This window comes from Carcharhinus amblyrhynchos, chromosome 7, assembly GCF_965287045.1.
Source record: "Carcharhinus amblyrhynchos chromosome 7, sCarAmb.v2.hapA, whole genome shotgun sequence".
NCBI classification, from domain to species: Eukaryota; Metazoa; Chordata; class Chondrichthyes; order Carcharhiniformes; family Carcharhinidae; genus Carcharhinus; species Carcharhinus amblyrhynchos.
The window spans coordinates 8,375,605-8,397,686 of NC_137330.1; the positions used below are offsets into that span (position 1 = coordinate 8,375,605).

Consider the following 22,082-nt stretch of genomic DNA (forward strand, 5'->3'; position numbering starts at 1 on the left):
CCTGTCTGAAGCCATTAGCTGCTGAAAGCCTCATCCATCCCTTCATTCCCTCGAGATTTAACTATTCCAGTGCACTCAGAGCTCGTCTCCTACATTCTACCCTCTGACAATCTAAGGCCAGTATTAGCTTACAGGAAATCCCATTCAGCTGTGCTTGCCGTCCTGCATTGACTCCCAATTGAACAATGTCTGGATTTTAAAATTCTCATCGTAGTTTTCAAATCCCTTGGTAGTTTTAGCCCTTCCTATCTTTAATCTCCACCGGTTCCACAACCCTTCGAGATCAGGCCTCTTGAGCATCCTGAATTTTAATTGCCCCACCATTGATAGCCCACCTTTTAGTTGCCTGGGCCCTAAGCTCTGGAGTATCTTCCTTACACCTCTCCATCTTGCTTTCCTCAGTTCAGGTAATTAGCTGTAGTCCAAGATATGCCTTTCTCTCTGTCAGACAGAAAGAGAAATGATTATATAGCTTGAGGGGCCCATCAAACATGGGGCCAGGTGTGAACTACCACAGCTGGTCCAGGGTATTGTGCTTCACCCTTGGGACAACTTGAGTCAAGGACAAAGCCACCTAAAGGCTGTGTTCACGCAGTGTAATCCACTTTATGATTTACTGACTGGTGCTCAATGACTTCAGACTAATTTACATATCAGCACCAAGCCTCACGACTTGGAACAAAATACTACCCACTATGAAGCGAGCTGATCAGTCTCCCTCTCATCGGGGTGCGTGTCTCTGAGTCCCGGAATCAGGGCTTCCTTCGACAGCGCTCGTTCCCGGAGCTGTTGCTGCTCAGTCTCCAATGTGCTTTCCTTTTATACCGAGTCATTACACACATTCACACCTGGCCCAGATTCTGCTGTCTCATTGGTGCCACTGTGGTTAGCACTACCGCCCCACAGCGCCAGAGACCCGGGTTCAATTCCCAGCTTGGATCACTGTCTGCGTGGAGTCTGCACATTCCCCCATGTCTATGTGGGTTTCCTATGGGTGCTCCGGTTTCCTCCCACAGTCCAAAAATGTGCAAGTTAGGTGGATTGGCCAGGCTAAATTGCCCATTAGTATATGGGGATTAGCAGAGTAAATGTGTGGAATAACAGGAATAGGGCCTGGGTGAGATTGCGGTCAGTGCAGGCTCAATGGGCCAAATGGCCTCCTCCTGTGCTGTAGGGATTCCATGATTCTATGGAACCCCCCTGTACGGCGTAATAGACTTAAACAGGAACCGGTTCATCAAGATTCCCCTCTGTCCATTGTTCTTTGTAATACTCCTGTTTCTGCAGCTTTTTGCAACAGCAGCAGTTTTTATGCTCGTGCAAGATTGGTTTCTTTTCCCATCATGCTCTGCAGGCATTTTGCTGTCAGCCCATAAATCCACAGGGGATTGAGTGCACTGGCAGCATTCTGCACCACGCTCTGCAGCCAACGGAGGTAACTCACCCCCAAACCCCTTTCATATAGCCCTAAAAAACCTTCTTTACCAGCCTCTGGTCACCTGTCTTAATATCGCTTTATCTGGCTTGGTGCTGTACTTTATTTTATAATGTTCCTGTGAAGCATTTTGGGATGTTTTATTCGTCAGTTCTATATAAGCTGTTAATAGTTTGTTGAAAGATTGAATTGGAATAGAATCAGTCCCTACTAATAACTACAGTGTTAATGTGCTCAATAATATGAGTGACAAGGAATCAGAGCGGAAAAGTTTAAATTGGAAAACAGAATGTATTGAGTCGCAGCTTTGAAATGATTGCTGCATCTTGCGTTGTGTGTGTTTTAGTGAGTAAATGCCATCTAGTGATGTTTAATGGTACTGACATAAAGCCAAAACACATTTCACGTTTGTCTTTTGTTTATACGGAGTATAGCAATCCGAATAGCAGATTTTATGTTTAGTGTGCTTGGTGATTTTGGATGTTCCCCAGTGGTGCTGCAGCTATTTTCGTATTAGCACATGTTCAGCCCTTTTCAAAAACAAGCTCCATCCTGGACTCTCCATCTCCCTCCCTCCCAGACCCCCATCTCTCTCCGCCTCCCTCCCCGATCCTCCATCTCTCCACCTCCTTCCCATCGAGACCCTCCATCTCTCCACCTCCCTCCCCGACCCTCCATCTCTCCACCTCCCTCCCTGACCCTCCATCTCTTCACCTCCCTCCCCAACCCTCTGTTTCTCCACTTGTCTCCTTCCTGGACCCTTTGTCTCTCTGTCTGGAGATAATTTTGAAATGTTCATTCACTGATTCAGTATAGCCTTATGTTATAACTTAAGAGGCAAAAAAAACTATAAGATGTATTAGTCAGGAGCCAAATGCTACCCCACTTCACAGCCCTCCTCTCACTCAGTCTAACTCCCTCAGATTCTCTGTGTATGTGTTTCTCTCTCTTGCTGTCTTTCTGACACATACCCCTTGGAGACTGTGTGTATAGCTGTCTTGCTCCACCGCTCTCTCCCACCTCTCTTGCCACCTTGGAGTCTGTGCCTCTGTTTGTATGTCTGTCTATCTTTTTTTCTCTCTCTCTCTCGCTCTCTCTATCTTTCACACTCTCCTGAAGCCTGCATTTCTCACTCTCTTGTTCACTTTCTCGCTTATGCACTCTCTCTGTTTCCCCCCCACACGGGAGTTTGTGTGTGTGTCTCTCTCTCTCACCCCCTTGGAGTCTTGCTCTCACGCTCATATCTCGCTCTCGGTTTCACTCACCTGCTTGGAACATCTCATCATCATTGCTCCAGCTCACCTGCTTTGAATCTGTCATGATCTCTAGTTGCAGTGATGCTGGGTCACTCGATACCGGTGGCTGTGGTTCTGGAGCATGGGTGTTAATAGTTTGTTTGTTGCTTATGTTGTTAAAGGGACACCGCTGATGGACATTGTTGATTCAAGATTAGGATCACAGAAATAAAGAGAGATGTTTGGGACAATGGGGAGTGGTTAGGAGGCAAATATCTGTATGGCTATATCCTGGGAATAAACCTGAGATGGTACAGTGGTTAGCACTGCCGCCTCGCAGCATCAGAGACCCCGGTTCAATTCCAGTCTTGGGTCACTGTCTGTGCGGAGTCTGCATGTTCTCCCCGTATCTGCGTGGGTTTCCCCCAGGTGCTCCGGTTTCCTCCCACAATCTGAAAGGCGTGCTGGTTAGGTGGATTGGCCGTGTTAAATTCTCCCTCAGTGTACCCAAACAAGTGTCTGAGTGTGGTAACTAGAGGATTTTCACAGTGGTCTCATTGCAGTATTAATGTAAACCTACTTGTGACACTGGTAAATAAACTTTTTGACTATCAAGGAAAAGACCAAACCCCTGTGTTGTACTTCCATAGTGTGGTTTGGGTCCAGTAAACATCCTGGGAAGTTGTGGCAGTTGCTGGAGCTGGCTAACTCGATACAGGCACCTGGAATCCTGGGACCAGCAAATCCGATGAGGGGTATCCAGGCTGCTGTTCCCTCCCTTGGCCTGTCCAGTAACGGCAGCTCTGGGTTCAGTATGGGTGTCCCTGTGGTGAGGGTAACTGTGTTCCCAGTTATTGTCTCTCCGGCCGGGTTTCCTGCAGTCAGGATCTGAGCTGCTGTCATTCAGCCCATCTGCACTTACTGTCCCACTGCTTGCTGCTGTGCTGATATACTCACCTGCAGCTTTTCAATGAACTGCTCAAAAAGTGGGGAGTGATTAGATTGTGATTGGAGGAGCAACTCCTCGCATTCTCTCATCTCCAAATTTGGGGGCAATTTTCCACTCATTGACTCCACCATAATGAATTTCCGAGGGAGAATTCGCCCGCAACTCTCAAGTGTTTTGATGCCTATTTTATCTCCCTTATCCATTGCTGTCAGAGCTAACTGCTATGAGCCCACTGGAGCTAGCTCCATTTGATCAATGTGGAAGCTGACCCTCCGAGTGATTAAAAACGAGTAAGACTTACATTCGTGTGGCACCTTTCATGACTTCAGCACATCCTAAAGTGCTTCACAACCAGCGAAATACAGGCAAGGTGCTAGTATTGAGGGAGTGTCGAACTGTATTTGGAATGCGCTGTTAAACTGAGGCCTCGTTTGGCCTTTTGAGAGGACATTGAAGATTCCAGGGCATTTTTAAAAGAAGAGCAGACCTTGGCCAATGTTTATCCCTCAACTAACATCACCAGAAACAGATAACCTGGTTATTCATCTTGTTGGCAGTGTGGGGGAATCTTGCTTTCTACAAGTTAGCTACTGAATGCCTTCATGACAACACTGACTGCCTGTCCAAAGTTACCCACTGGTTGTGAAGCACTTTGGGACATCTGAGACTCTGCTGAGCTATTAGATAAATCTCGGAAAAAATTTTCTGGGAAAGAGCAGACAGGACTGAATCATAGAACCCCTACAGTGCAGAAGGAGGCAATTCGGCCCATTGAGTCTGCACTGACAACAACCACACCCAGGCCCTATCCCTGTAGCCCTAAAGGGCAAATTAGCATGGTCAGTCAACCTATCCTGTACATCTTTGGGCTATGGGAGGAAACTGGAGCACCCAGAGGAAACTCTCACACAATTGGAGAATGTGCAACCTCCACAGTGTCCCAAGGCAGGGTCCCTGGTGTTGTAAGGCAGCAGTGCTAACCACTCTACTGCCCTGACTGAAGGGCACCCTGACTGAAGCAATATTAAAATAAAACTTCACTGCACTTCATTCCTGGGCCAGAAATCAAACCCATCCACATTTGGGCTAAGTTAGGCCGCAGTGGGGAGGTGCCCTGCACTCCCGTGGCCTACCACCTTTCTCTACTACATTCCCAGGCCCATTCTCCAACTGAACAGAGTCTCCATTTTTCCCTCCCCCTCCCCCAGTCTGCTGTACCAATTACAGATCCCTCCAGATCCACTTTTTGTTCCTACACTTGTCTCATTACTACTCCTTTGTCCCTTCCACCATCATGCGCTCTGTCATCCGATCTCTCCTGCCCTCCACCCTATCACAGACCTTCCCTTTTGTTTTTTCCACCCCTCCCACTTCTCTCCTCTCTGTTGCTCTTGCTCAGAAACTGTTAAATATCTAACATCTTCCTCTGCTGAGGCAAGATCATCAGCTGAGACATGAATTCTGTTTCCCTCATCGTTCAGACCTGCTGAGTGTTTGCAGCATCTTTTAGATTTTCAGCATTGGCAGCGTTTTTTTTTAAACTTTCGTAACCTATTACCCTTGAGTTGCGCAATCCCAAAGCTGTACGTAAAGGACACTGGCTCTCAGAGCGGGTGTCTCCTGCAGAAGGTAACCTTGCAAAGGCTGGAGGGGGGGTGGAGATTTGCTAATCACAGTACAGTGTGGAGTTGTGTTACCAAACGGCCTGTAAGCTCCGTGTCGTTGACAAGGGTGCCCTCTTGTGTAGAGACTGCGATACAACTGGCCCTGCTCTGAGCCAATCTGTCAACATCGTGCTGCTGTGAAATGTCAGCTTTTATCATGTTTGAATGTAAAATGTTCATGTTAGACAATCGAAAACAGATGGCCCATTAGTATAATGTCATTAGATTGGGGTGTTGCAGGCTGTACTTGCAGTAAACTATTGCACTTGCCAACCATTTTTGTCCATGTTGTATTTAAGGTAGAGAAGGTTAAACAAGCCCTGAGATTTGTTCAGAGCTCTAAGAGTTCGGATGATCTGTTAACCTCCATTAAACTTTTAGATTGTTTGATCTGTAGTATGATTTAAATTTTTTTTTTGTTTCTTTCCAGTTGCTACTGGCCACAAAAGACCGAAAGACGCTCAGGGAGGAAATTCAACCAAGAAACAAAAACGCAGCCACAAACGTTCAGGGATTAACAATAAGAAGAAGAGTCGGACAGGTGAGGCCCTTAACTTCCTCTCACCTTCAGCAGTTTGTTCTCTTTGGGGATATGATGTGTTTCCTTTTCTCGTGAATATGAACTCTCCCAGCCAGGGAAGAAACCTGCTCTTCCGCATCTGCAACAAGTATTGAAACAGTTTGGGATCATTCTTCCTCCTGATTTCCTTCTCCCCTTTCCCCCATCTTCTCTCCTCCTCCCAAGCTGCTTTGTGACTCCCAGTGACAGAACGATTGATACTAGCAGTCGTTCCGAGTCTCCAAGCTTTTGGAATTCCATCCTTAAACTTCTCTGCCTCTTGACTTCTTGCTTCTCTGTGTCAGACGCTTCCTAAAATCTACCTCTTTGATCAAGTTATTCCTCACCTGTCCTAATACCTCCTTATTTGATAGCGGATTTGTTTGCTAACGCTCCTACAAAGCACCTTGGGAAGTTTTGCTTCTTTAAAGATTCTGTATAAATAATGGCTGATGCTGCTTCTCTGTCTCAAAATTACACTGCATTCACAATCATAACTGTAAACGAGGAAAATTGTATGCTTGGAGTGGTTTCCTCTTCCCTTCCTGTGCAAATGTGCGAACTCCACACAGACAGTGAAGAGGAAGATGCCCGCTTGGAGAATATGCTGCCATTTTATTACTGCATGCAGAATCATTGAATGTTTAAAGCATGGGTCCATTTGGCTTGTTGAGCTTATGTTGGCTCTCTGCAAGAGTAATTTAGCTCGTTCCACTCCCCTGCTTTCCTCTCTAATCCTGCTAACTTTTTAATCTTCATCGGTTTCCCCTTTGAAAGCTATGATTGAATCTTCCTCGGCCATACTTTCAGACAGTGTTCTAGGTTGCAGCCACTCGCTTTGCGAAAATAAGTTCTTACCTCCTGTTGTCTTTGATTCTATCGCCAATCACTTTGAAAAAAGTGCACGGGATTCAGGGCCTTATTAATTGTGCCAGTGATTACAAAGGGAAGTTATTATCATGAACCCGAATAAAACACTGGCTCGGTCTCAACTAGAGTGTAGGGTCCAGATCTGGGCATTATATTTAAGAAGGATGTGAAGACATTGGAGGGTGGAGTCATGGAATCCCTACAGTGCAAAAGGAGGCCATTTGACCCATCAAGCCTGCACCAACAACAATCCCACCCAGGCCCTAAACTTGTAACCCCATATATTTACCCTGCCAGTTCCCCTGATCCTAGAGCCAATGTAGCATGGCCAGTCCACCTAACCAGCTTTCAACTGTGCAAGGAAACCGGAGCATCTGGTAAACCCACACAGACACAGGGAGAACGTGCAAACTCCACACAGTCAGTCACCCAAGCCGGGAATCGGACCCGGGTCCCTGACACTGAGGCAGCAGTGCTAACCACTGTGCCACCCCAGTGCAGGCAAGATTTATAGGAATGGTACAGGGATGAAGGATTTCCATGAGAAGTAACATTAACCTTTCTTGACTCTTTCGCAAATGAGAACACTTTCTCCCTGTCTACCCTGTAAAGATCCCTTGTCATTTTGAACACCTCTATCAAACCATGTCTTAGTCTCTATTCCTCAAAGAGGACAACCCCAGCTTTTCCAATCCTTAGAAAGGTTGATGTTACTTCTTACAGAAATCCTCCAAACCCTGTACCATTCCTGTAAACCTTGCCTGCACTGGGGTGGCACAGTGGTAAGTACTGCTACCACACAGTTCCAGGGATCTGTGTTCAGTTCTGGCCTCGGATCACTGTCTGTGTGGAGTTTGCACATTCTCCCTGTGTCTGTGTGGGTTTCCTCCAGATGCTCTGGTTTCCTCCCACAGTCGAAATCTGGTTAGGTGGACTGACCATGCTAGATTGCCCCTAGTGTCAGGGGGACTAGCAGAGTAAATACATGGGGTTACAAGGATAGGGCCTGGGTGGGATTGTTGTTGGTGCAGGCTCGATGGGTCAAATGGCCTCTTTTTGCACTGTAAGGGTTCCATGATTCTACCCACCAATGCCTTCACATAAATATGGTGCCCAGACCTGGACCTTACGCTCTAGTTGAGACTGAGCCAGTGTTTTATTCAGCTTCACGATAACCTCCTTTTGTAATCATGGCACAATTAATAAAATCCTGAATCCTATGCACCATTTTAACCACTCGCTGCCTGCCCTGCCAACAATTTGTGCATGCACATCCCCGGCTCCCTCTGCTCCTGCACCATTTTTAGAATTGCATCCTTTGTATAATATTGCCTCTCCTTATTTCCTACTAACATAAGAACATAAGAAATAGGAGCAGGAGTAGGCCATCTAGCCCTTCAAGCCTGCCCCGCCATTCAATAAGATCATGGCTGATCTGTTGTGGCTCAGTTCCACTTTCCCGCCCTCTCCCCATAACCCTTAATCCCCTCTCTTATCAAGAACCCATCAACCCGCTTCTTAAAAATATTTAGCGAGGCAGCCTCCACCACTTCAACGGGCAGAGAATTCCAGAGATTCACCACCCTTTGAGTGAAGAAGTTCCTCCTCAACTCCGTTCTAAACCGCCTCCCCTTTATCTTGAGGCTGTGCCCCCTAGTCCTCCTGTCTTTTCTGAGCAGGAAGAGCCTCTCCACCTCTATCCTATCCATCCCATTCATCATCTTATACGTCTCAATGAGATCTCCCCTCATTCTTCTAAACTCTAACGAGTACAAGCCTAGTTTATTCAGCCTCTCCTCATAGCTCAATCCCCTCAACTCCGGCATCAGCCTAGTAAACCTCCTCTGCACTCCCTCCAGGGCCAAAATATCCTTGCGCAGGTGCGGCGCCCAAAACTGCACACAGTACTCCAGCTGCGGCCTCACCAATGCCCTATACAGCTGCAGCAAGACCTCCCTACTTTTATATTCAATCCCCCTCGCTATGAAGGCCAGCATCCCATTCGCCTTCCTGACCACCTGCTGCACCTGCAAGCTGGGTTTTTGCGACTCATGCACAAGGACCCCGAGGTCCCTCTGCACCGTCGCCTGCTGCAAACTTTATCACCTTAAATTTCATTAAGTTTTATCAATCACATGTCCGCCCTTTCCACCAGCCTGTTTATCTTTCTGAATTCACTATTTTGAACTGTGAGGAGAATACTTTATCAGCACGAGAGTTTAACCAGAGTTGAACTGACTGATCTTACAACTGTACAGCTATTTCCATATTTATTCTTTTGCATTTCTGTAATGACTTCAATCAGGCCAGTGAGGTTGGCTTCAAGGCAAAGACTCCCTGACTGACCCATCAATTGGCTCCTTAACCAAGGAGTTCATATTCCAATAGACCAACCTCAAAGGCCTGATTGAAGTCATTACAATGTCCCAGAGTCAAGGCCATTCAGCCCATTGTGCCTGTCCAGCTCGTTGGCAAAATTGACCAATTTATTCCAATTGGCCTTTCCCTATAGACTCCCTTCACTTTTGTTAGTTTCCTTCGTCTCCCAGCTCTGTGCCACAGGACCCTGGGTTGCTGCTAAAGACAGGCTAACTTGTCCGCCCTATTTTGTCTCCCTCCTCCTCCCCTGGGTTTGGGCTGTTACGGTTATATCCCAAGGGGATGTCCATTGGGATACAAATTCAGACAATCGCGAACTACTGTAACAGCTCCAATTGAGATCATATGAACAGAGTAGGCCACGTGGCCCATCGAGCCTACTCCACCATTCAATTATATAATGGTTGATCATCTACCTCAATGCCACGTTCCCACACTATCCCCGTGTCCCTTGATTAGTAGCCAGAAATCTACTCATTTTCGTCTTAAACATGCTCAGTCTTTGCACTTGCACAGCCCCCTGGGGTAGAGAAGGTTCACCACCCTCTGCATGAAGAAATTTCTAACTATCTCTGTCTGAACTAACCTACCTCTTACTCAGAGACTGCGTTGCCCAGTTGCAGCCTCACCACGCAGGGGAACCTTCTGATCCTCATCCACCCTGTCATGACCTATAAGGATTTTTGTAAGTTTTAATGAGATTGCTTCTCATTCTTCAAAATGTAGGGCATACAGACCCAGATTCCGCAATCTCTCCTCATAAAACAATCCTGCCATCCCAGGAATTAGCCTGGTGAACATCCATTGCACTCTCTCTTTGACAAGTATATCCTTCTTTGGATAAGGAGACCAGAACTGAGCACAGTACGCCAGGTGCAGTCTCACTAAGGCTGCACACAATTGCAGCATAACATCTCTACTTCCTGCACTCAAATCCCTGCATGATGAAGGCCAACTCGCCGTTTGCCCCCCTATTTACCTGCTACACCTGCAGGCTAGCTTTCAGTGAACAAGGACACCAGGGATATGGAGATAGTGTGGACATCAGCCTTGTCCAATCTCTCACCATTTAAGGAATGCTATGCCTTTCTGTTTGTTTTACCAAAGTGGATAACTTCACCTTATATTCCATCTGCCGTGTTCTTGGCCATTCCGTTCGCCTGTCAAGTTCCCTTGAAGCCCCCCTTGCATCCTCATCGCAACTTGCATGCCCATCTAGTTTTGTATCATCAGCAAATTTTGAAAGATTACATTTGATTCCCGCATTCAGATCATTTCTGTAGATTTATGAACAGCTGTGGCCACAGTATTGATCCTTATGGTACCCATTTGTAACAGTCTGCCATCTGAGAATGACCCATTTATTCCTACCCTGTTTTCTGTCTGTTAACTAATTCTTAAGCCACGCCTGTATATTATCCCCAGTTTCATGTGGATGGAATCAATAGATTAAAAAAAAGTTGAAGTTTATTTCTTAGTCACAAATAAGGCTTACATTAATACTGCAATTAAGTTACTGTGAAATCGGAAGAGGGATTTGCTTCATTTAGGACAGGATTTTCTGGCTGCACTCACCCCAAAACCGGAATATCCCTCCCAAGGTGAACAGCCCTTTGCATGGTCTCTGTGGCAGATGGGGTGGAAAAATAACCCCCTGTAGTCTTTGGATCTCCGACCCTGAATTAGCTTCACTCACCTGCACATCTGACTCCTTGTCTGTCTTTGTCCCAGGTTCAAAGTCTACTGCAGGGACTTGAACATTGAATCCAGGCTAACATGTCCAGTGAAGTAGTGAGAGGGTGCTGCACTGTTGGAGATGCCATCTTTCAGATGAGGTGTTAAATGGAGACCCTGCCTGCCCTCAGATGGATGGGGAAGGTTCTCACAATCGTTATTTTGAAGGAGTTCGCTCCAGTAACCTGTCCAATATTTATCCCTCAATTAGTATCACTGAAAATATAATGATTTGGCATTGTCACTGCAGGGGGCAGACCATGCAAAAGTCCATCAGGTGGGATTTTACTGCATGCAAGTTAGATGCTTTATTTGTTTGATTATGACAGTAACTAAACTTCATACATTGTAAAGCGCTTTGGGGTGTTCTGAGGTCATGAAAGATGCAGTGCACATACAAGTCTTTCCTTCTTCCTCTGCAGCCAATAGCAGCGATAGTGAAGAGATGTCTGCGGGTGAAAACCCAGCTAAATCAGTACAAGTGAAGAAGAATTCCTCCATGGTGCCACCAGGCATTAACTCTCTGCCGGGGAACACATCTACTGTCAAAGTGCTGGCTCCTGGAAAGCCTCCTCGGAATGGAGAGAAAGATTCTGCACAGGAGCACAGCGGCAGGTCATCCAGAACCTATAAATGGAGTATCCAGATGGGTGAGTTTGGTCCCACTTGACAATAACATGTTTCCTGTTATATAGTAAGACGAAAGGTCCAGTCTGGCGCTCTACATTTCCCAGGAGAAACTGAGCTCTCTATCCCTTCCTTCCCTCCCGAAAATAGTAATTCTCGTTGCACTCGCACCTCCACCAGCCTCAAGATCAGACTGTACCATCCTTGTACGTGAGCCTAGGGGTGAATAACCGAGTCCCACTCTGGCAAGCAGAGATGGGACCTCCATCTTTGACACCCAGTGGAATGCTTGGGGCATACTGGTGGAGTATGGTGCCAGTTATCTTCGTTAGGTTGTGAATGAAACTAATGACCTGTCAAGCTAACACTGTCCAGATACAAATGGGTCCTCATTGTGGAAGAACCCATCTGCTGAACGTGAGGCAGATGAAGGCAGGAGCCATTTCCTGTGCTGCTTGCTTTGCAAGGGAAGAAGAGGAATAGAATAAGAACCTCTTTGGTGACCCTGCCTGCAGAGATACATGGAAGACAAGGCTGAGGAAGGCACAGGAAACTCTGGGTTGCCAGTGAAAACGCTGACTTGCCATAGGAAACAATACAGATAACTGTTGCAGCCAGGCAAGTCCAGAGCCAGTGAATCTATTGTGTTCATCTCCTGGAGGAACCCAAGTCTCCTGCAGTAATTTACACCCAATGTTAGTCTCCTGCAGCCACATGCAGTCATATTGCCCACATGCAATGAGGGACTTTGTGTGTTAGTTAGGCACAGAGAGAAACACAAAAAGAGAAGAACTGCAAAGATTAAGGAGGTACGAGTAAACTTCCACTTCCAGAAGGATGTGGAACCCTTGGAGAGATTGAAAAGAAGTTTCACCAGGATGTTGGCTATGAGGAGAGGTTGAATAAACTAGGATTGTTTTCATTGGAAAGACAGAGGCTGAGGGGAGACCTGATGAGAGATCCATAGAATTATGAGAGGCATAGCCGGGTTGGATAGTCAGAGGCTCTTTCCTAGGGTGGACGTGTCAATTACAAGGGGCACAGGTTCGAGGTGAGGGGGGAAATTTTAGGAGAGATGTGCAGGGTGGGGGGGGAGTTTTTCACCAGAGGTTGGTGGGTGCATGGGACGCGCTGCCTGAGGAGGTGGTGGAAGCAGGCACATTAGCAACATTTAAGAGGCATCTGGATGGGTACGTGAATAGGGAGGAAATAGAGGGATAGAGATTGAGTAAGAGCAGAAGGTTTTTTTTAGTTTAGTTAGGGCATCATGATTGGCACAGGCTTGGAGAGCCAATGAGCCTGTTTCTGTGCTTTGTTCTAAGAGAAGCACAATTTTATTACTTTGCAGATTCCCAAAGGATATGGGCCATATTATATAGTAAATCTCTATTACAGCCTGCAAGCTTTCAAATAAGAGATTTACAGCCCTGTCCCTTGTGTAGACTGCAGCAATGGTTTTTGGAAAATAAACTCCTCCTTGACTTGTGTGCTTTGTATCCCAGTAGGACGTAGGCTGATTTTATTTCAAATGGAAACATGCTTTCTGCATCAGTACAGTTTGTTCTGCTTTACAGTTTATCTGAACAAAATATGCCGACTATAAATTTGGCAGCATCTTGTTTTTCAGGTGTTGATCACTGTTCTGTTAACTTGCTCTTTCCGTTCAGTTGTTTTATTTTTATTCTGTTTTCAATTCTGGCTTATTTCTATGTTTCCTTTGATCCCTATCCCTGCCAGTAAGCATCAAGTCAGATTTAAAGATCCAGGGGTTTATACCATAGTACAGTGCTCGGCAATTGGGCTTTGAATACTCGCATTCACTTAAGACAGGTCCTCCAGACAGTCATAAGCTTGCCTGTGAAAAGGGGATGTTGATGCAGGTTGGACCATGTCAGTGATGACCATGAACCCAAACACATCTTAGCGATCATCCTTTCGCTCGCGGACCACTCCAGCAAAGTCTCGTTTTTTTTTAAATTCCACTTCTCTTTCCAAAACTCTCCATGGCCTTGCCCCACCCTGTCCCTGTAATCTCCTCCAGCCCTGCAATCATCCAAGATCTGGCAGGTGCTTCTCCAATTCTGATCTTCCATGCATCCCCAGTTTTTATCACTACTGGCAGAGGAATTTCCTCCCTCAACCTCTCCAGCTCATTCTCTGCCTTTAAGACGCTCGGCGGAGGTGCTGGCATTGGACTGGGGTGGGCACAGTAAGAACAAAGAACAGTACAGCACAGGAACAGGCCCTTCGGCCCTCCAAGTCTGCACTGATCATGATGCCTGCCTAAACTAAAACATGTGCACTAAAGGAGTCCGTATCCTTCCATTCCCATCCTATTCATGTATTCGTTTAGTTGCCCCTTAACAAAGAACAACCCAGCACGGGAAACAGGCCCTTCGGCCCAACGAGCCCGCGCTGCCGCATCCTCCTACACCTACCCTGCCCTGCGTGTATGCGAGTGGAACCCCTAACTTAGCCAGATTCAGGGGAGAATAGTGTCAATTTGGTATACCAATCAGCCTAAGAGCACATCTTTGGGGTGTGGGAGGAAACCAGAGCGCCCGGAGGAAACCCACGCAACCACAGGGAGAATGCGCAAACTCCCACAGACACAGGCCCAAATCCATGTATCTGCACAGCTAGCAGTGCTAGTCACTGAGCTGTTGCGGCGCCCGTCTACCGGTCCAGGATCAAGCACACACACCGACACAAAGTACTAGGCCACTCCCGGAACCTCCAAGAGCAGCCCACGCACGACCCACCGTGTGCATGCCCCTTGTTTGACAACAAGGTGGACCGCCACCTGCGGAATAAAAAGACAAAAACGTTAACATACAAGTCTGCATTTCCGGTGTCTCCCGAGGCTCTGACCCTATTTAATACCCCCTACTATAACCCTCCATCCTTGTTTCACTCATGTGTCTAAGTAAACCTTAAACAAGTCCAACGTGCCTGCCTCCACCACCCTACTCAGTAGCGCGTTCCATACCCCCACGACCCTCTGCATGAAGAACCTTCCTCTCACATCCAAATTGTACTTCTCCCCCCTCACCCTTAGATCATGACCTCTCGTAATTGTACCCAATCTAGGGAGCAGCCTATCACTATTGACTCTATCTATTCCCTTCAGTATCTTATATACCTCTATCATGTCTCCCCTTAATCTCCGTCTTTCCAAGGAGAAAAGTCCCAGTTTCTCCAACCTTTCCTCGTAACTCAGTCCTTCCATGCCAGGCAACATCCTGGTAAACCTCCTCTGCACCCTCTCCAGAGTCTCCACGTCCTTCCGGTAGTAAGGTGACCAGAACTGGACACAGTACTCCAAATGCGGTCTAACCAACGTTCTATACAACTGAAGCATTAGACGGCAGCTCCTGTACTCTATACCCCTTCCTATAAAGGCTAGCATTCCATAAGCTTTCCTCACAACCTTCTCCACTTGTGTCACAACCTTCATAGACTTGTGAACCTGCACTCCCAGGTCCCTCTGTATTTCTATACTCTTAATCGGTCTACCTTTTATCACGTAGCTCCTCTCTGCATTATTCCTTCCAAAATGCATCACCTCGCATTTGTCAGGATTAAATTCCATCTGCCACCTATCTGCCCAATGTACCAACCTATCTATATCCTGCTGTATCACCTGACATTCCACCTCAGTATCCGCCAATCCTGCCATGTTGGTGTCATCTGCAAACTTGCTGATCACACCACATACGCTCTCTTCCAAGTCGTTTATGTATACTACAAAGAGGAGAGGTCCCAGTACTGAGCCCTGCGGCACACCACTGGTCACTGGCCTCCAGCCCGAAAAGGTCCCCTCAACAACTACCCTCTGTCTCCTATTGCCCAGCCAATTCTCAATCCACCTAGCTACCTGTCCTTGTATCCCATGTGCCTTAACTTTTTCTACCAGCCTACCATGAGGGACTTTGTCAAACGCCTTACTGAAATCCATATAGATGACATCAACGGCTCTCCCATTGTCAACCGTTTTTGTCACCTCCTCAAAGAATTCTACCAGATTCGTAAGGCAAGACCTCCCTCTAACAAAGCCATGTTGCGTATCCCTAATCAGATCGCAACGCTCCAAATGCTCATACATCCTACTCCTAAGTATTTTTTCCATTAATTTCCCTACCACCAATGTCAAACTCACCGGTCTATAATTTCCAGGGTTATCCCTACTACCTTTTTTAAACAGCGGTACCACATTAGCTACCCTCCAGTCTTCTGGGACCTCACCTGTGTCCAAAGAAGAGACAAAGATTTGCGCCAGAGGCCCAGCAATTTCATCTTTCACCTCCCTAAGCAGCCTGGGATAAATACCATCAGGCCCCGGAGCTTTATCCGTCCTTACGCTACCTAAAAGCCCTAGCACTTCCTCCCTCGTAATAGATATTTCCTGCCACTGATCCACAGCTCCCTCCAAGACACTGCACGACACCCAACCCCTCTCCTTCGTGAATACCGACGCAAAGTATTCATTCACGATCTCCCCCATTCCCTCCGACTCAATACATAACTCCCCACCTTTGTCCCTAAGAGGACCAATTTTCCCTCTAACTACTCTCTTGCTCCTAATATAGGAATAAAATGCCTTTGGATTTTCCTTAATCCTATCAGCCAAAGCCATTTCATGCCCTCTCTTCGCCCTTCTAACTCCCCTTTTTAGCTCCCTCCTACTCTCTCTATATTCCTCCAGCGCACTCTCTGTACCCAGTTGTTTCGACCTAACATATGCCTCCCTCTTCTTCCTTACCAAGTCTTTGATACCCCCTGTAATCCACGGCTCTCTAATCCTACCTTTCCCATCCTTCCACTTAACTGGAACATGCCTTTCCTGTAACAATTTCAGTTGCTGCTGTTGTACCTGCTCCCACCACCTCCCCAGCAGCACGTTCCAGACATTCACCATCCTCTGCAGAAAAAACTTGCCTCATACATCCCCTCTAAACTTTTCCCCATGCATCTTAAACCTGTGTCCCCTTGTACTTCACTTTTCTACCTGAGGAAAGAGCATCTGATTATCCACTTTGTCCATGCCACTCATTTTTTTGTAAACCTCTGTCAGGTCACCCCTCAGCCTCTGCCTTTCCATTGAGGAAAAAGAAGAGTTTATCCAACCTCTCCTCATAGCTAATACCCTCCAGACCTGGCAACATCCTCGTAAACCTCATCTGTACACTCTCCAAAGCATCCACTCCAAAGAAGTCTCACAATACCAGGTTTATTTGGACACATGAGGACAGCCTCAACCAGAATCTTGGATTCATGTCACACTACGTGTAACCTCCACTATTTGGCCGGGGCTTGTAAAATCCTACTAACTGCCCTGACTTGAGACAATTCACACTTCTTTAACCTGTGATTATCCCTCTCTCCACGCACACCGCTTGTACCTGTAAAGACTTGCATTCCAACCATTTTCAGATTCCAATCAGTAACTATCTTGCAATTGTGTCTCTGTCTATATATGCTGTGTTTGTGAAACCTACCTTTCCACTTACCTGATAAAGGAGCAGCACTCTGAAAGCTCGTGATAACAAATAAACCCATTGGGCTTTAATCTGGTGTTGTGACACTTCACTTTAAGACACTCCTCATTGATTGCAAATTGTGCATGATAATGCTCCTGAGAAACATCTGGGGATGTTTTTAATGACATTAAAGGTGCTGTCTCAATGTAAGTTGTTGTTGTGAGGTTGAAGTACATTAAGATCTTCAAACTTGCTGCAGACAAGTGAGATCATTCAATAATCAGTCATTGTTTTAAACCCTCTGCTTTCTAGCTGATGTTGAAAACATGAACAGTGTGGAACGCATCGCATTCCTTCAGGAGAAGCTGCAGGAAATCCGGCGGCATTATCTCTCCTTAAAATCCGAGGTGGCCTCAATCGACAGAAGAAGAAAACGCATGAGAAAGAAGGACCGCGATAGTAAGTTCACCACTCTGTCTGCATTTTCATATACATGCCGAAAGAATTTGTTCTGTCACTGGTGTTGATTGCTCTGACCTGAACATGCTCTTGCTATGTTGTTGCTACCCCTCCCTTCCTTAAGATGCTGCTTAACACCGATCTCTTTGACCATGTCTCCTGTTATTCCACGTGTTCGATTTTGTCTGATGATGCTATGAGTTACTGTGTGAAAAGCGTTATGCGGAATTCCCCCAGGTCCCCAGCACTGGCGAGCACAGTGGGAGAAGATGGTGGGAGAGCTAGAATCCAGTTTCACCCTGGAGTGATTTTACAGCGGGATCATCCCTGGTCCCTGCCAGACTGGGTCGGAAAACCTGATAGAAGCCGGCGTCAACCTCATTTACATCTGGTTAATGGGACCAGACCAGATCATGGGATCAGTGACCAGATTCCCCGCGGAGCCAGTGGGAAAACTCACTGGAATGAAACACATTTGGAACAGCATGGGGTTGCTGATGTGGGGACTCCTCTGAACAATGCCAGGAACTGCCTCCCAAGTTCAGGATGGAGGCCACTCCCAACCCTGGAACACCACAGCGAGGGGTCAGGGAAGATTAGGTGTCCCCGAGGGAGGGGTCCATGTTCCTGAACCTCCCTGTCTCCCTCTTCATCCTCAGGAGGCCCAGTTTCTTTCCCCAGTGCTGGGTAAATGATATTGGAGGCCTTTTCAATCTGGCGCCCAGGCCTGACAGCAGATCCAGGACACACACACACACACACAAACACAAATGGGAGAGTTTCACTCTGTATAAATTCAACTTGTTGCCAATAGAATCACCGAAATCACAGCACTAAATGAGGATGTTTAACCCATCTTAACTGTGCTAGCACTAGAAGATTGAGAGCTGCGTGATCCCACTGTTGCTGCAAACTCCAAGGATAAGGAAGCAGGATTGGAAACATTGGGAGGTGGCTCCGAGGTTTGCCATCAAGAGAGAACAGGGTCTCTTGCGTCACCTCATGGGATTTAGTGCAACAGACTGTTAAAACATGAAGCAGAGAAAAAACTTGCATTGCTCATCTGTATTTTTTTTCAGTGATGTCGGTTGAAGGTTGGATATTGGCCAGGACACTCTGGGTTATTCCTCTGCTCTTCTTCAACATCTCATTCAAAAGAGAGCAGCTTGAGCAGTGCAGCATTCCCTTGGCATTTCCTGGCCTCTCAGGGATGAACAAGATCAGCAGGGCTGTCCTGGCCTGCATTCATCCTTCTACTAATACCACTAAAGCAGATCACCTGGCTGTTAACACAATGGCCCTGATTTTACCGGCACGCCCAGGTGGGCGAGGCTCGCCGAACAGCATTCTCCGTTGGCCCCGGGCCTGATCTTACGAGATTCAGGCGGACGTGCCAGGAAAATTCCAGGCAATGTCTGTTTTTGGGAGCTTGCTGTATGCAAATTGGTGACTGTGTTTCCCACATTATAACAATGAACAGAGAAGGGGCACAAGTTCAAGATAAGGGGGGGAAAGGTTTAGTGGAGATGTGCGGGAGAAGTTTTTTTCCCCACAAAGGGTGGTGGGGGCATGGAATGCACTGCCAAATGAGGTGGTTAAGGCAATTATACTAGTCACATTTATGACAACTTGTTAAGCACATGAATAAACAGGGAATGGAGGGATATAGGCGGTTGGTCTAGATAGGTAAACGTGATCGGCACCAGCTTAGAGGGCCGAAGGGCCTGTTCCTGTGCTGTACTGTTGTTTGTTCTAACTACTTCCTTAGTTGTAAAGTATTCTGTGATATCCTGAGGCCATGAAAGAGAGGCACAATATAAAAGCAACCATTTTCACTCTAGCTGATGTCTCGTTTGGTCTGGGAACCTCTCCAGCGGTTTCACCTTCCTCTCTCTCTTTCTAATCCACAGCAAACGCCTCTGCGACGACGGCATCTTCCTCCTCCTCCCCTTCATCCAGCTCCATCACAGCGGCGGTCATGCTAACACTGGCCGACCCATCCGTGTCCAGCTCGTCACAGAATGGGCTGTCGGTGGAATGTAGGTGATGAAAGGACCTCCCAACGCACAGTGCACTTAAAACGGCTCCCGGGGCTACTTGTGTTTTAATTTTTATTATTATTTTAATTATTTTTTTTAAGAAAAGGAGAGACGCTGGATAGAGGCACAAAGAAAAACATGAAATGAAGAAAAGCAATTCAGCTAGCACTATACTCCACAAGGAAAAAAAAACTACTTCTCCGCAAAACTAACGTAGCACTTAAGTGCACTTTTACCAAGATGAAGAAGTACAGTCAAGTGTTCTGGCAGAGCAATAACCAATTGCAGTCTGTCTGGGAATCGTATATCTGTTGATGGGTGGGCCTTACCATTATTATTTTAATTTGGGGGTGGGGGGGAGGGAGGAGGAGGAGGGGCAGGAAGGGACTTCCATCTCTTTACGTTCCTTGCCTGGAGATTTTGTACGCGGCGCACTAATTCACTGGGCAGATTTTAACCGGCTGCGGGCAGCGTACAAAGGTTTCCCTCCCCCCACCTCTTTTTTCCCACTTGTAGGTGGACCATTTGACAACCTCTGGTATTGATTTTAGTTCTCTTTGTATCGCACAAGCTTGCTGTTTCTTAAATGGATTTTACTGTTTTTAAAACAACAAACGAAAAAAAAAGGATGGCTTGCCGCGTTATTTTGTGTGACACAAGCACAGGTATTTCAGAGACTACAGCGGGGCAGTGAGTGCTGGGACAGTGCTTTTTGGCATCAGCCTTCAATGTGTAACCAAAATGCATACGAGATTCCTTCCTGATTACTGCCTTGTGTTTACAGGTTCAGATCCAAGGGAAAGGTTACTGTGAGTTTTCCCTGACGCGTTAAGTTGGAGAGGAAACCTATTTTGTCATTTTTATATAAAGTCATTGATATTTTTTCTTTAATTTTGATACAGAACATTTCGTCAAAAAAGAGAGAAAATAGCTTAACAAAACCTGTAAAAAAAACCTTTGAAAAAAAAATCTGTGTATACTGAACATTGTACTTGCCAGCCTAAAAGATATATTTATTCTAGGGAAATAATGACAAGTTCTATTTTTGTGGGGCTTTTTTTTCCTTCCTTGTAAATGAAAGGGGATTTTTTTTTCCTGAAAGCGTATGAAATACTTGGTTTCTAATGCTCGTTTCATGATTGGCGAGACGGATCCGAAGCAGCCTCCGAGCACATCCAAGCTGTGCCAATCTTTTGAGATCTGCTGCGATTATTGAGGTGGCATTGGTGGGATTGAAATCGAGATACACAGCCACGCCCTGGAGTAGACAAAACGAAAAATAACACACCTTCTGCCCAGATTTTTATGTTGTACGTAACAATGAGTCTGTTCTTTGTCCGATACATGTGATCCCATTACTTTTTTTATAAAGCCTTTTGTATATTTAGAACACCCCACCCCTCCCTTGAAGTTGTATTTAAGGAAGCAGTGCTGTTGATACACTGCGTGTCTCTGTACAGAATGTTTCACTGTTTTTAATGGTAATTTTTGGTGTACCTCAATTCAAAGTTAGCATGTTGCTTTCTATCTTTTTTAAAAAAGTGTGAGCGGGTGCGCGTCTCTTCACAAGAGCTGCCAGATGGTTTTATGTTTGTAGCTGTTGGGTTTCATTCGCCTCCAGATTAACACAAGATCTTTGTAGGAAAAACCTTATTTGTTTGGTCTGTGTAGCTTGTGCTCTTTAACATAATTTTTGACAATGGTTACAGATAATTTTGACCCTGTACATGACTGTGGGACCTTTGTTTGACAGCTCTATGTACTTTAAAAAAGAACTTATTGAAAGTTATATAATATTTATTAGATTCCACAAAAAGTTGGAAATTATGTAATTTATTGTAAAAAAAAAAGTAAGCAAATTCAAAGGCTTCCATTTGAAATAAAATGCCATAGTTTGTGAACATGTTTTCTTTCCAGTGCACCAAACCTTTTTTTCTAGCTCAATAAATGTGTTGAGTAAATGATGGTTTAATAGTTACCATGTCACTGTTTGGCTTGTACGACTGTTCCCACCATTTATTCAGGGAGGGTGTCACTGAAAGGAAACATCACGATTCCCACTTCCACTCCCATCTCCAGCATGCATGCCCCTCAAGTTTTTGCTGTCCTGCAGTGAAAAATTTTAAAGTTTATATTATTAGTGTCACGAGTAGGCTTACATTAACACTGTAGTGAAATTACTGTGAAAATCCCTTGGTCGCCACACTGCAACACCTGTTTGGGCACACTGAGGGAGAATTAAGCACGGCCAGTGCACCCAACCAGAACGTCTTTCGGTCTATAGGAGAAAATGCATGGGGAGAATGTGCAGACTCTGCACAGACACTAACCCGAGCGAGGAATTGAATCTGAGTCCTTGGCGCTGGCAGGCAGCAATGCTAACCACTGTGCCACCACCATAAATTCCAGGAACAATTCCGGAGGGTTGGCAACACTACCCTCCCCCCAATCACCATCCTTACCAAGTTACCAGCCCAATCTACAAACATCACTTTTCTTTCAAGATACAATCCCTTGCCATTATTCCTGCATTTCCCCATTTAAAGCTCTCCAATCAGGAATCCAGTGCATCAAAACTAAGCCAATTGAAAATCCCAAGAGCAAGATTTGTTTAATTAAGCGTTTAAAAACCCAGACAGGTAGTTGGAATTG

General features: G+C 46.0%; 1 protein-coding gene across 3 annotated transcripts in view; it reads left to right on the top strand.

Annotated features, from left to right (window-relative positions):
* arid4b (AT-rich interaction domain 4B) overlaps window positions 1-19,753 on the top strand; it is a 196,279-nt gene extending 176,526 nt beyond the window's left edge. For all 3 annotated transcript variants that reach the window (XM_080191891.1, XM_080191893.1, XM_080191892.1), the window contains 4 exons: window positions 5,714-5,824; window positions 11,248-11,475; window positions 17,245-17,391; window positions 19,302-19,753. In XM_080191891.1, coding sequence (XP_080048017.1) covers window positions 5,714-5,824; window positions 11,248-11,475; window positions 17,245-17,391; window positions 19,302-19,438 — 623 coding nt within the window. In that variant the 3' untranslated portion in view covers window positions 19,439-19,753. The remainder of the gene's footprint in view (window positions 1-5,713; window positions 5,825-11,247; window positions 11,476-17,244; window positions 17,392-19,301) is intronic.
* Window positions 19,754-22,082: the final 2,329 nt, after the last annotated feature.